Here is a 12486-nt window from a genome sequence, read left to right as displayed (position 1 = left end):
TAGCAACATTTTTTTTTTAAAGAATTTTATTTATTTATTTGACAGAGAGAGATCACAAGTAGGCAGAGAGGCAGGCAGAGAGAGAGGAAGGGAAGCAGGCCCCTGCTGAGCAGAGAGCCCGATGTAGGACTCGATCCTAGGACCCTGAGATCATGACCTGAGCTGAAGGCAGTGGCTTAACCCACTGAGCCACCCAGGCGCCCCTCCTAGCAACATTCTTAATGGAGGTATATTATTTCATTGTTTGGATATTTGATAATACCAATTTTTTTTTTCCTTGACATTTCGGTTATTTTACTTTTTGCTATTAAAACCTTCAACATAAATCTCTGTGCACTTGTCTGATTATTGCTTCAAGATGAAGTCCCAGAAGTCCAACTGCTGGGTCACAGAGGTGCACACGTATTTAAAGCTTTTCATACTATTACCAACAGCTCTCCACAAAGGCTGTGTCAGTTATAAAGAGCAGTGTATATACGCAACCGCATTTCTCCATACCCCTAGCAACTCAGTATTTTTACAGTTTTTGTCTAATTTAAACGCAGGAGAGGAAGGGAGGGCATCTCGGTCATCTAAAACCACCGTTTTAGGCTTTCATTCGCCTCTGGCTCCATGGAGGGGTTGGGGAAAGGCAACCGGGGAAATACAGCTGAATTTAGTTTCAGTCATAAAAAGAACAACAACAAAAAAAGAATTTAGTTTAGGTCGAACTACAGGTGAATTACAACAGGCGATAAAGACAAGGATGCGGATGGGCAATCTGCAGGAGAAGGGAATTTTTAGTTATTTACGGGAAGGGCAATTTTATAGCGAGGTTTTCAATTTAGGCAGGCACGTCACTGCCGAGCGAGTGACACCGCTTCCCGTAGAAAGCATCTCCTGACCACCCTGCATGGCGAAGCTCTCGCGTCCTGCGAGAGCCCAGCAGCCTCGCCGCACATGCTGGGAAGCGAGCAGCTGACCCGCGGGAGGACCGAGGCGGCGGCCGGGCGGTCCCACAATGCCCCGCACGCGCCACCCGGAGGGCGGAGAGAAAGGACCACTGCCGGGGGTGGGATCCGCGGAGGGCTCCGAGAAGTGCGCACGCGCACTGACCTCGGCGGGCCTTAGCAACCAGAGCAGTGACAGTAGCAACGGCCGGAATGGTGAGTACCCTCTAGGCCTCGTAGTCAAAGAGGAGAGGAGACTGGAGGTGGCAAAGGGTGACTGTGGAGGGTTGAGGGTCGGGGCGCTTCGCGGTCAGCGGAAGGAAGCCGGTCGCCGGCGCTAGCTCCTCAGTCAGAGGCCTGAGGCGAAAGAGAAGCCCCCGCACGGGGTGGTCTGGGGCGCGGGCGGCCTGGGGCAGATGGGAGGTTGGTTCGTGTGGGGGGACTCTGACAGAAAGGGAGCGCAAAGAGCGGGAACTTCTCGAAAAAAGAGCGGATTAGCGTGGGAAAGGTGTTGAAGGCGGAGTGCGAATAAGGATTTTTCTGTGCATAGCAGTCATTTTCCCGCTGGCGAGACGGGGCGCGGGGAGCTGGTTATGAGCGGCGTGTGTGTAACCCCGACTGCCGCGGTGCTCCTTACCTGTGAGGTGCCCGGGTTGTCCTCTGAATGACTGTAAGTGCAGTTATTCGGGAGCACTGTAAAGCCCATTCGGATAGACTGTATAGGAGATGTTCCTCACGTGTAAGTATGCGTAAGTATCGTCGGCTGAAGACTGAGCTTGCTGGAATGCAGATTATGAATTCTTAATGCAGTGGTTTTCGGGAATGTGCAATGTCCCACTTGAGGACGGTGCACCTCAAGTGATTCCAAAATTGGAGGGCGTCCCAGCATACCTTGAGAAATTCTGCTACCTGGGATTTGAAATCTCTCCGCGATCTATCCAATCAAAGACCTTTATGAAGAAGTGATTTTACTTACTGATGCTCCTCAACTCCTCCTTAAAATGTGCAGTGTTGGGAGACCTGGGTGGCTCAGTCGGTTAAGCCACTGCCTTCAGCCCAGGTCAGGATCCCGGCTTCCTGGGATCAAGTCCCGCATCAGGCTCCTTGCTGGGCAGGGAGGGAGCCTGCTTCTCTCTCTGCGTCTGCTTGACACTGCCTGCTTGTCTTCGCGCGCGCTCTCTCTCTGACAAATAAATAAAATCTTTAAAAAAGAGAAAAAAGTTTTTAAAAATGTGCAGTGTTGCTTACAGATTTGGTCGTTCCATCTAGCAGTTTGAAAAGGGATGTTGTTGGTTGATTACAGAGTCAAAGCTGTTTAGCAGCGTTTGTGATTGTCCTGTCGGGTAGAGGTGTTTATGAAGAACAAGTACAATTGGTTGTCTTCTTTTTGTGATTCCAGTGCTGTGTAAGTGGGCAGAAATTGAGCCCAGGAAATTGAAATGATGACGAAGTCATGCTTGCCTTACCACAGGATTAAATACCACTTTTAAAAGTAGTTTTCCCGCACACTCTCCTTACTTTATTCTACAGGCATTTAGCTGAAAACCACTACCAAAGAAAGTAAAAAGTTCTGGAACCCAGGTTTATATTCAGGTGAAGAAATAATCAGCCCTAAACGATTGGAGAGCATGATCCATGAGAATTACTGAAAATCGTCAAATAGAGAATCAGAACCAGTAATTAGATGAAGCTAGCTAAGGCTGGAAACAGGTAGGTTCAGAGCCCTCCAGAAATCAGGCCAACATAGTTTTTTCAATGAACAATACGTTCGTCTCTGGGGTGCCTGTGTGGGTCAGTCACTTAAGCATTTGCCTTCCTCTCAGGTCATGATCCCCCGTCCTGTGATCAAGTCTGCTCCTGTGTTGTTGCTTTCTCTCTCTCTCTCTCTCTCAAATAAATAAATAAATAAATATCTTTATTTTTTTAAAAAACTGCCTTAGCTTCCATTGTCCTTAAATGATTGTATTTCACATCAAAACCCAGATTTATGGCCTATGTAAAAAATCAGAAATATCATATTTCACCACTGGACACATTTTCACCCTATTTTTGTATTACTAAAATATGATGGTGTTGTATAAATGGCAGCCTCTTTACTTTCTTAGTAAAGGGTGTTATTTTCAGTAATGGAGTTTTAATGTTTGGAGTGATCTTGTCCCAAGTCCCACCTGCCAGCTGTTTTCTAATGCCAGAGGTAGGGTTATTCTCTTTATATGGCCAGCTTTACCCATTAAAGATGTCCACTGGTCCTTTAGGCATTTCAGTTTTTGACTTCTATCTGTAGGGGAACTAGTAACCTCATAAACCAAACTATAGACAGCCAGATTGCTTCCAGTTTAAAAGTATTATTAGATGTATCTTTTCAGGATTTTTTTGAAAATTTGCCCAGCAGTTGGATTTCCGAGTCATAGGGCCTCTGTATACTTAATTTCCCTAGGTATTGTCAGACTGCTTTCCAGAAGTCTGCTAGTTTGTTTTATTTTGTTTTGATTTTAAGTAAGCTTTACCCCCAACGTGGGTCTTGAACTCCGCACCCTGAGATCAAAAGTTGCATGCTCTGCTGACCAAGTCAGGCAGCCACCCGTCTCTACTAGTTTTTACTTCCTTCAGTACTGCCTGAGAGTTCTACATTCTTACCAGATTTCTCACCTTTGCCAATCTGAGGATGTATTTTAGTATTCCATTGTTTTACTCTGCATTCCTCTGATTTTCAGTGAGTCCCAGTACCTCATGATATTGTCAGTCATTTGGATTTCAATCTCTCTTTTTTTTTTAAGATTTTATTTTATTTATTTGGCAGACAGATCACAAATAGGCAGAGAGGCAGGCAGAGAGAGGAGGAAGCAGTCTCCCTGCTGAGCAGAGATCCGGATGCGGGGCTTGATCCAAGGACTCTGAGATCATGACCTGAGCCGAAGGCAGCGGCTTAAACCACTGAGCCACCCAGGTGCCCCTGGATTTCAATTTCTGTTAATTCTCTGTTTATATTTGTTTTGCTAACTTTTTCCATTTTTTGGTGTTTTTTTTTTTTTAATTTAGGAGTTCCCTCTATATTCTATATTAGTCTTTTGTTGGTTTTATGTTAAAAATCTCTTTTCCCAGCTTTTCTGTTAACTCTCTCAACAATGTTCTTCACTTGCTGAATTCCATTTGTTCTATTTCTCAGTTTGTTCTATTGTATTTTATCAAGTAAAGAATTTCCTTGTAACTCTTAGTTGAGAGCTTTTAATATAAGATGTAGAATGTTATTTTTTTAAAAGATTTTATTTATTGAGAAAGAGAGAGAGAGAGAGAGAGTGCACAAGCAGAGGGAGTGCCAGAGAGAGGAAGAGGGAGAGGGGGAGGGAGAAGCGGGCTGTGGGAGAGGAAGGGCTCTATCCCAGGGTCCAGGGATCATGACCTGAGCTGAAGGGAGACTCTTGACTGACTGAGCCACCCAGGTGCCCCAGATGTACAACTATTTTATAAAGTACTTTTTCCTCACTTACTGAAATAAATGTGATTTCCACCCCTTTAATCCATAAATAGATGATTTACATTTATAGGGTTTTTTGATTAAACAATCCTTATGCTCCTGGGATCAGCTATTCTTGACCACGAATATTATTCACCATTGGCTTTGGAGATCTATGTTATATCTAGGATTTTCAAATCTGTGTTGAGAAGTAAGGAGGGCCTCTTATCTGGTTATGACATCAATGTTATTCTAGCCTCATAAAATAAATTGGCAGCTTTCCCTCCTTTTCTGGTTTCTAAAACAACTTGTCTGTTAACAGAGAATATCTGTTCCTTGAAACCTTGTTAGGATTTACTTGTAAAATCATCTAAGCTTGGAGATGTAGGGGAAGAGGATAAGGGTAAATCTCTGGTTATCTTTTTCACATTGCAAATAATTATTGGTCTATTCAGATTTTCTGATTCTTCCTGTGACAGTTTGACACTTGTGTTTTTTCTAGAAATGCATTCTTTGTCTAGGTTTTCAAACTACCATATGTTTGCTTATGATATTTTATTTTTAAATCTTTGTGGTATCTGTTATTTCCTCTGATTCTGTTTTCATCGTACAGCTCTCTTTTTGCTCAGTCAGGCTTGCTAGAGATTTAGGAACCAGATTTTAGTTTTGTTAAGTTTTTTTTCTTCAGTCTGTTTTTTATTGACTTATTCCTTTGTATTTTCCTTAGCCTTCTTTGTGTTTGCAACGATGTGCTTTTTCAAATATCTCAAATACTTTGCTTGTTTTCTGTTTCTTATTTTCTCTTAATTTTTGAATAGATAAATATATTTGAAACTGTAAACTTCCTTTTAAATGTTATATTCCTAAAATTTTTATATTTCTTCTTTTATCTTTTTTGTTTTACTGTAGTTTATAGTTTATTTTTTAACCCAAGGATTATTTATTACTATGTCCTTGCTTCTTAGATGTAATGGTATATACAGTTGAGCACCGTAGGTCTGAACTGTACCGATCCATTTATATGCAGATTTTTTCCAGTAAATACACTGCAATACTGTAAGTGTATTTCCTCTTATCATTTTTTTTCTTTTTTAAAAATTTATTTGAGAGAGAGCACATGAGTCAGGGGAGGGGCTGAGAGGGAGGGAGAATCTTTTTTTTTTTTTTTAATATTTTATTTATTTATTTGACAGAGAGAGATCACAAGTAGGCAGAGAGGCAGGCAGAGAGAGAGGAGGAGGAAGCAGGCTCCCCGCTGAGCAGAGAGCCCGATGCGGGACTCGATCCGAGGACCCTGAGATCATGACCTGAGGCGAAGGCAGAGGCTTAACCCACTGAGCCACCCACGCGCCCCGGGAGGGAGAATCTTGAGCAGACTCCACGCTGAGCCCAATATGGGGCTCTATCTCTCGAACCTGACTGAGGTCATGACCAGAGCCAAAACTAAGGGTGGGATGCTTAACCTTACTGAGCCACCCAGGCACCCCTCTTATGATTTTCATAATAACATTTTCTTTTTTGAAGTTTACTTTATTGTAAGATTACAGTATATAATTTATGTGATGAGCAAAATATGCATTAATCAAATGTTTATGTTATTGGTAAGGTTCTGGTTAATAGAAGGCTTTTAGTAGTTTTTGGCAAGTCGGAAGTTATACTCGGATTTTTTACTGTGTTGTGGGTTTGGGGCAGGGGAGGTTGGTGTCCCTAATGCCTGTCTTGATCTATTTTTAAAAATTTTATTGATCTATTTTTTAAAATTTTATTTTAAACTTTTAAACTTTTTAAACTTTATTTTAAACTTTTCCTTTTGTTATTGCTTAGGATTTTTTAAAAAGATTTTATTTATTTATTTGACAGCCAGAGATCACAAGTAGGCACAGAGGAAGGCAGGCAGAGAGAGGAGGAAGCAGGCTCCGCATGGAGCAGAGAACCTGACTAAGCCATCCAGGTCATCCAGGTGCACCTGCTTAGGATTTTTTCTAAATGAACTCTAGTGGTAATGAAAAGATGTCTCCCTTTTCTCACATTTAAAGTTTTAAGTGTTTGGGCCCCTGCTCAGCAGGGAGCCTGCTTACTCCTCTCCCTGCCTGCCTCTCTGCCTAGTTGTGATCTGTCAAATAAATAAAATCTTAAAAAAATAAAATAAAATAATTAAGTTTTAAGTGTCATACTAAATTGAATCTAAGATACTATTGATTATAAGGTGCAACGTTATTTTATGTTTTATGAAAGAAAAATAAGTAGTTGGAATTGAATCATGACAAGTAATTTCTTATCACTTAGAATTTTTATTTTGTGCCTATCAACAACGTTCTTTTTTTTTTTTAAGATTTTATTTATTTATTTGACAGAGAGAGATCTCAAGTAGGCAGAGAGGCAGGCAGAGAGAGACAGGCAAGCAGGCTTTCTGCGGAGCAGAGAGCCCGATGGGGGGCTCAATCCCAGGACCCTGGGATTAGGCCTCGAGCTGAAGGCAGAGGCTTATCCCACTGAGCCACCCAGACGCCCCGACAAAGTTCTTTTTTTTTTCTTTAAAAAGATTTTATTTATTTATTTGACAGAGAGATCACAAGTAGGCAGAGAGGCAGGCAGAGAGAGGAGGAAGCAGGCTCCCTGATGAGCAGAGAGCCCGATGCGGGGCTTGATCCCAGGACACTGAGATCATGACCTGAGTCAAGGCAGAGGCTCAATCCACTGAGCCACCCAGGCACCCCCGGACAAAGTTCTTTTAAATGTATTTAGGCACGTAGGTTTTTATCGTAAGTCATTATTTGCAAACATAAAAAAGAATATATGTGTATGAAATAAATTGCTTAATATTTTTCTAGATCATCACCACTGCTACCTGGCCACAGTAATTGTAGATTGTTTCGGGTTGTAAAATGCATCCAAATTTCAAAGATGTTAAAACGTAAAAGTTGTTGATCTTAGAATCAATGAAATAAGATCTATTTTTTTAAATTTTATTTTAAAGATTTTATTTATTTGACACAGAGAGAGATCACAAGTAGGCAGAGAGAGGGAAGCAGGCTCCCTACTGAGCAAAGTGCCCAAGGCAGGGCTTGATCCCAGGACCCTGAGATCCTGACCTGAGCCAAACAAAGGCAGAGGCTTAACCCGATGAGCCACCCAGGTGCCCCATAAGATCTATTTTAATATCAAATGTTGAAAACTGTATCTTTTTTGTAAACCAAGTGGGAGAGAAGTATATGGGCATTACATGATGATTTCCTTAATTTCTCTGAGAGGCATTTAAATAAATCATCCTGATTTGAGGAAATTAAAACACTTCGTTTGCATGTAAGGTCTCAAAGAAAGAAGTTAATCTTTTCAATGGTAGATGCTGAGGCTAATACTCATTGCCTGAAAATTGAATCAACAAATCATACCAATAAAGATACTCATGTTTCCTTTCTTTTTAAGGCAAAAGCAACAACAATCAAAGAAGCTCTAGCCAGATGGGTGAGTGTATGAATTTTTCTTTAATTTTTTATTTTTTATAAACATGTAATATGTTTTAATCCCCAGGGGTATAGGTCTGTGAATTGCCAGGTTCACACACTTCACAGCACTCACCATAGCACATACCCTCCCCAATGTCCATAACCCCACTCCCCTTTGACAATCCCCCTCCCCCCTTCAACCCTCAGTTTGTTTTGTGAGATTAAGAGTTACTTATGGTTTGTCTCCCTCCCAATCCCATGAGTGTATGAATTTTTACCTCTTTTAGAAACCATACAAGAATTATTGAATAGTTATTTAAATCTGAACAGTCAGCACAAGGAACCTTTGTGGTACTGGAACTATTTAACTGTCTTGACTGGGGCAGTGGGTACATGAACCTATATAGGTGATAAAACTGCATACATTTAATACACACATACAAATGCATTCACATTTGTGTGTAAATGAGTACTACTAAAACTGGGAAAGTCTGATTAAAATCAGTGGATTATATCAATATCAAAATTTTACATGTCCCATCAGTGGGTAAATGGATAAAAAACATTGATTATCTACATAGTGGAATATTATTTAGCCACAATAAAGAAGGAAATCCTTCCATTTACAACATGGACAGACCTTGAGTGCATTATACAAAGTGACATAAGTCAGAGAAAGACACATACTCTATGATCTCACACCTATGTGAAATCTAAAAAAGCTGAACCCGGAAATGAAGAGTAGAACAGTGATTGCCGGGGATTTGGGTGTGGGGGAAATGGGAGATGTTGGTCAAAGGGTACAAACATCCAGTTATACGCCAAGTCCTGGGGATCTGATATACGGCATAGTGACTATAGTTAATAATATTGCATTATATACTTGAAAGTTGGAAGAGAGTGGATCTTAAATTTTCTTAGCAAGCCCCCCCCAAAATTAGGTGATGGATATGTTAGCTAACCTAATTGTGTTAATTATTTCACAGTATATACAGGTATCAGATCATCACCTTAAACTTATAGAATGTTACATGTCAATAACACTGGAAAAAATACTAAGGTATATATTAACATAAGAAAGGAAATTGCATTATAAAAACATGAATTAAATATAAACTATAGATATTTTGAATAAATCATTCTATAAAGTTTGAACATTTGTAATTCAGCATCATAGCTTTGCGCAGTGGCAGTATCGTAGCCAATGAGGTTTATCCGAGGCGCGATTATTGCTAATTGTAATTCAGCATCATAAATAGAATTTCCTTAGAGTATTGACATAGCTCCTCAATTTCTATGCCCAGTGATAACTTTTTTTGGTCGATATTATCAATAGTACTTTGTATAATGGATGTCTTTGCTTTTGAGGCTGAGCTTTGAATCAAAAGTCTTTCAGGAAAAAAGAAAATCTTTCACGAGACTTGTGTGTAGGGAAAAGAGGGTGAATAGAATAATGAAATATTTGAATTCTTGCTTTGGTGCTTATAAACTTCTCTGTACTTCACATTTAAAAATTCATTTCTGGGGGTGCCTGGGTGGCTCAGATGGTTAAGCATCTGCCTTCAGCCCAGGTCGTGTTCTCAGGGTCCTGGGATCGAGCCCCGCATCGGGCTTCCTGCTCAGCAGGAAGCTTGCTTCCCCTTCTCTCTCTGCCTGCCTCTCTGCCTACTTGTGATCTCTCTCTCTCTCTTGGTCAAATAAACAAATAAAATCTTTTAAAAAAAATTTCATTTCTGTTTGGTTAATGAAAAATCTGTTTTCTTAAAGAAGAAAAGTAAATATGGAATAAGCTTAGTATTAGATTAGATTTTCCATGAATTAGATTTTAGGACTTAATTTACTTATAATAATAATAAGTGGTTGCTTTTTTGTTTTGGGTTGTAGGTTCTATTTCTAGATTATATTGTGGCCATAAATCTTTGACTTTAAGATATATTGAAGACATTAAGCTCGTTTTTTCACTGATTAACCTAACATTTATTCAGGATCTACTATGTATCAGTTTCCCTCTCATAACCTACAAATGTATGACACAAAAATAAGTATTGAGTGTATGTGTATTAGATCTTTTTCTTTCAATGTACTGTGTATTTTTTTGTTGTTTTTTAAAATTGAGTATTTTCTAGTATTGACATGGTACCATTTGAATTTTAAAAATAAGCCTCTGTATGTCTGATAGTGCACTGTTATAGAAAATGCAGGAAAGCAAAGGAAATGGTCCTGCACTTAAGGAGCTTCCTGTTTTGTTGGAGAGAGAGAACTAACTTTAAGTATGGAGGTACTTTGAAAATATTATTAAGCAGCATATATTGGTAATATTAAATTGTATACATAGTACTGAAAATCTAAGATAGAATTTAGTAGTAAATTATTTTTTTTTTTTAAAGATTTATTTATTTATTTATTTGACAGAGAGAAATCACAAGTAGGCAGAGAGGCAGGCAGAGAGAGAGAGAGGAGGAAGCAGGCTCCCTGCTGAGCAGAGAGCCCGATGCGGGACTCGATCCCAGGACCCTGAGATCATGACCTGAGCCGAAGGCAACGGCTCAACCACTGAGCCACCCAGGCGCCCTTAGTAGTAAATTATTATAGAGTAAACTATTTTCTTTGACTTGGGCTGTGTTGTAAGGATGACATCTTCCCGAATTCTTGGTATTTTGGAGCTCTATCTCAGACTGAACTGTGTGCAGAAAAAAACAAGAAGAGGGACACCTGGGTGTCTCAGTCGGTAAAGTGTCTGCCTTTGGCTCAGGTCATGATCCTAGCTAGGGTCCTGGGATGGAATCACAGCATCAGATTCCTTGCTTGGCTAGAAGCCTGCTTCTCCCTCTGTTTGCCGCTCCCCCTGCTTTACTCTTTCTCTCTGGCAAATGAATAAATAAAATTAAAAGAAAAGAAAAAGCAAGATAAGGCGACAAAATAGTTGATCTTATAGATCCAAATCTGGTATTTAAGAAAAGGGTGCTTAGGGACAAAGAACTCTTCCCAAGAACATGTTGTTATTGCTGTATTTTTCTTTATTGATAGATTCTTAAAAGGATTTTTAAAAAATGATTTTGTTTTTTTATTTGTTAGAGAGAGAGAGCAAGCACAAGCAGGGGGAGAGGCAGGCAGAGGGAGAAGCAGGCTCCCCACTGAGCAAGGAACCAGATGGGAACTCGATCCTGGGATCCTGGTGTCATGACCTAAGCTGAATGCAGATGCTTAACTGACTGAGCCATTCAGGTGTCTTGACTCTTAACGGATTTTATTTTATTTTATTTTATTTTAAAGATTTTATATATTGACTTATTTGTCAGAGAGTACAAGCAGGGGGAGCAGCAGGCAGAGGGAGGAAGCAGGCTCCCCTCTGAGCAAGGAACCTGATATGGGACTGATCCCAGGGTGCTGGGATCATGACCTGAGCTGGAGGCAGATGCTTAACCCACTGAGCCACCCAGGCATCCCAAGGATTTTAAATATTACAGAAATGAAGGTCATTTTCTTTCCTCCTCCCTTCCGCTTGGTTGGGACCTATCCGTAAATTATCTGAACCGGCCATGTAGAAGCCTGGTTGTCAGGGTCAGTTAGTAAATGTCAGTAAGTGAATTGTAAAGAATGCAGAGTTATCAAATTCTAAGAATTGTTTTGAAATAAACTTTGAAAAGCTTTAGGGTAGTCTGTACTTTTTTAGTTCTGTTACAATCAGGTTTCACTTTCTTCCGAACTAATTTTTGTCACAGGAAGAGAAAACCAGTCAGAAGCCATCAGAAGCCAAAGAGATTAAGCTTTATGCTCAGATTCCCCCTATAGAGAAGATGGATGCCTCTTTGTCCACACTTGCTAATTGCGAGTAAGTTCTCTTGTCTTTTTCCCTTTCTTTTCTAAATACACAAACCAGAAAAAATGTGTTAGTTTCCTATGATCTTCATTTCTCTTTTTTTGTTTGTTTGGCTAATGCAGTTCCCCCTTTGGCAAGGCCAAACACAAGAGATTACTGGTTTATGGGACTACTAATAAAGTAACCCTGAACAATGTAGTATTTTTTTTTACAGTAAAATTTGTATAATGTGCCTGGAGAATAGAGGTTTCCTTGTCTCTTGGGAGAAACTAAATAACACAGTAATACTATTATCTTGGCATAAAATCTAATGATTTCTCTTACAAGATTACCAGTCAGCACTATACTTAGCAGAGGACTAAGAGATACTGCTGTAAAATTTTTTCAAATTATAAAAATACATTGTAAAACCTCTAGAAAATACAAAAAGCACAAAGGAATGAATTAATATTAACCAAAATGGTCCCACCTTTTGAGAATCAGTATTAGCATTTTGATATAGAGCCTTCTAATTTTTTTTCCTAATTGAGATCAAATTATATTTATTATTTTGTAATTCTATTTTCCCATGACTTTAAGTACCAAATCTATATTAATTCCTCTTCTTTTCTTTTCTTTCTTTTTTTTTTTTTTATTTGAGAGAGAAAGCAGGAGAAGTAGAGAGTCAGAGGGAGAAGCAGACTCCCTGCTGAGCAGGGAGCCCCATACGGGACTTGATCCTAGGACTCATCCTCTTAACTTATTTTCTAAATACTTATATGCTTTTTGGCAAGCTTCTGTGGCAAATTTGAGGCAATTAAACCATGACACCTTGTGACCATGCTCTCTGGCAGCAAT

General features: G+C 39.8%; 1 protein-coding gene and 1 pseudogene across 3 annotated transcripts in view; both read left to right on the top strand.

Moving 5' to 3' along the window:
• The window catches only part of DNAL1 (dynein axonemal light chain 1), a 74536-nt gene that overhangs the window by 34309 nt on the left and 27741 nt on the right, over positions 1–12486 (top strand). The window contains exons 1-3 of one of the 3 annotated variants that reach the window (XM_059182871.1): positions 1033–1145; positions 7810–7848; positions 11552–11661. In XM_059182871.1, the coding sequence (XP_059038854.1) occupies positions 1143–1145; positions 7810–7848; positions 11552–11661 (152 nt within the window). In that variant the 5' untranslated portion in view covers positions 1033–1142. Of the gene's footprint in view, positions 1–1032; positions 1146–1353; positions 1669–7809; positions 7849–11551; positions 11662–12486 lie in introns of those variants that run through there. The other 2 variants (XM_059182870.1, XM_059182872.1) reach the window with 2 other exon arrangements.
• Positions 9005–9165, top strand: LOC131837346 (U4 spliceosomal RNA; annotated as a pseudogene).

This window comes from Mustela lutreola, chromosome 7 (genome assembly GCF_030435805.1).
Source record: "Mustela lutreola isolate mMusLut2 chromosome 7, mMusLut2.pri, whole genome shotgun sequence".
Taxonomy (NCBI): Eukaryota; Metazoa; Chordata; class Mammalia; order Carnivora; family Mustelidae; genus Mustela; species Mustela lutreola.
The sequence above is the reverse complement of the archived record's forward strand: the minus strand, read 5'-3'. Positions and strand labels throughout refer to the sequence as shown.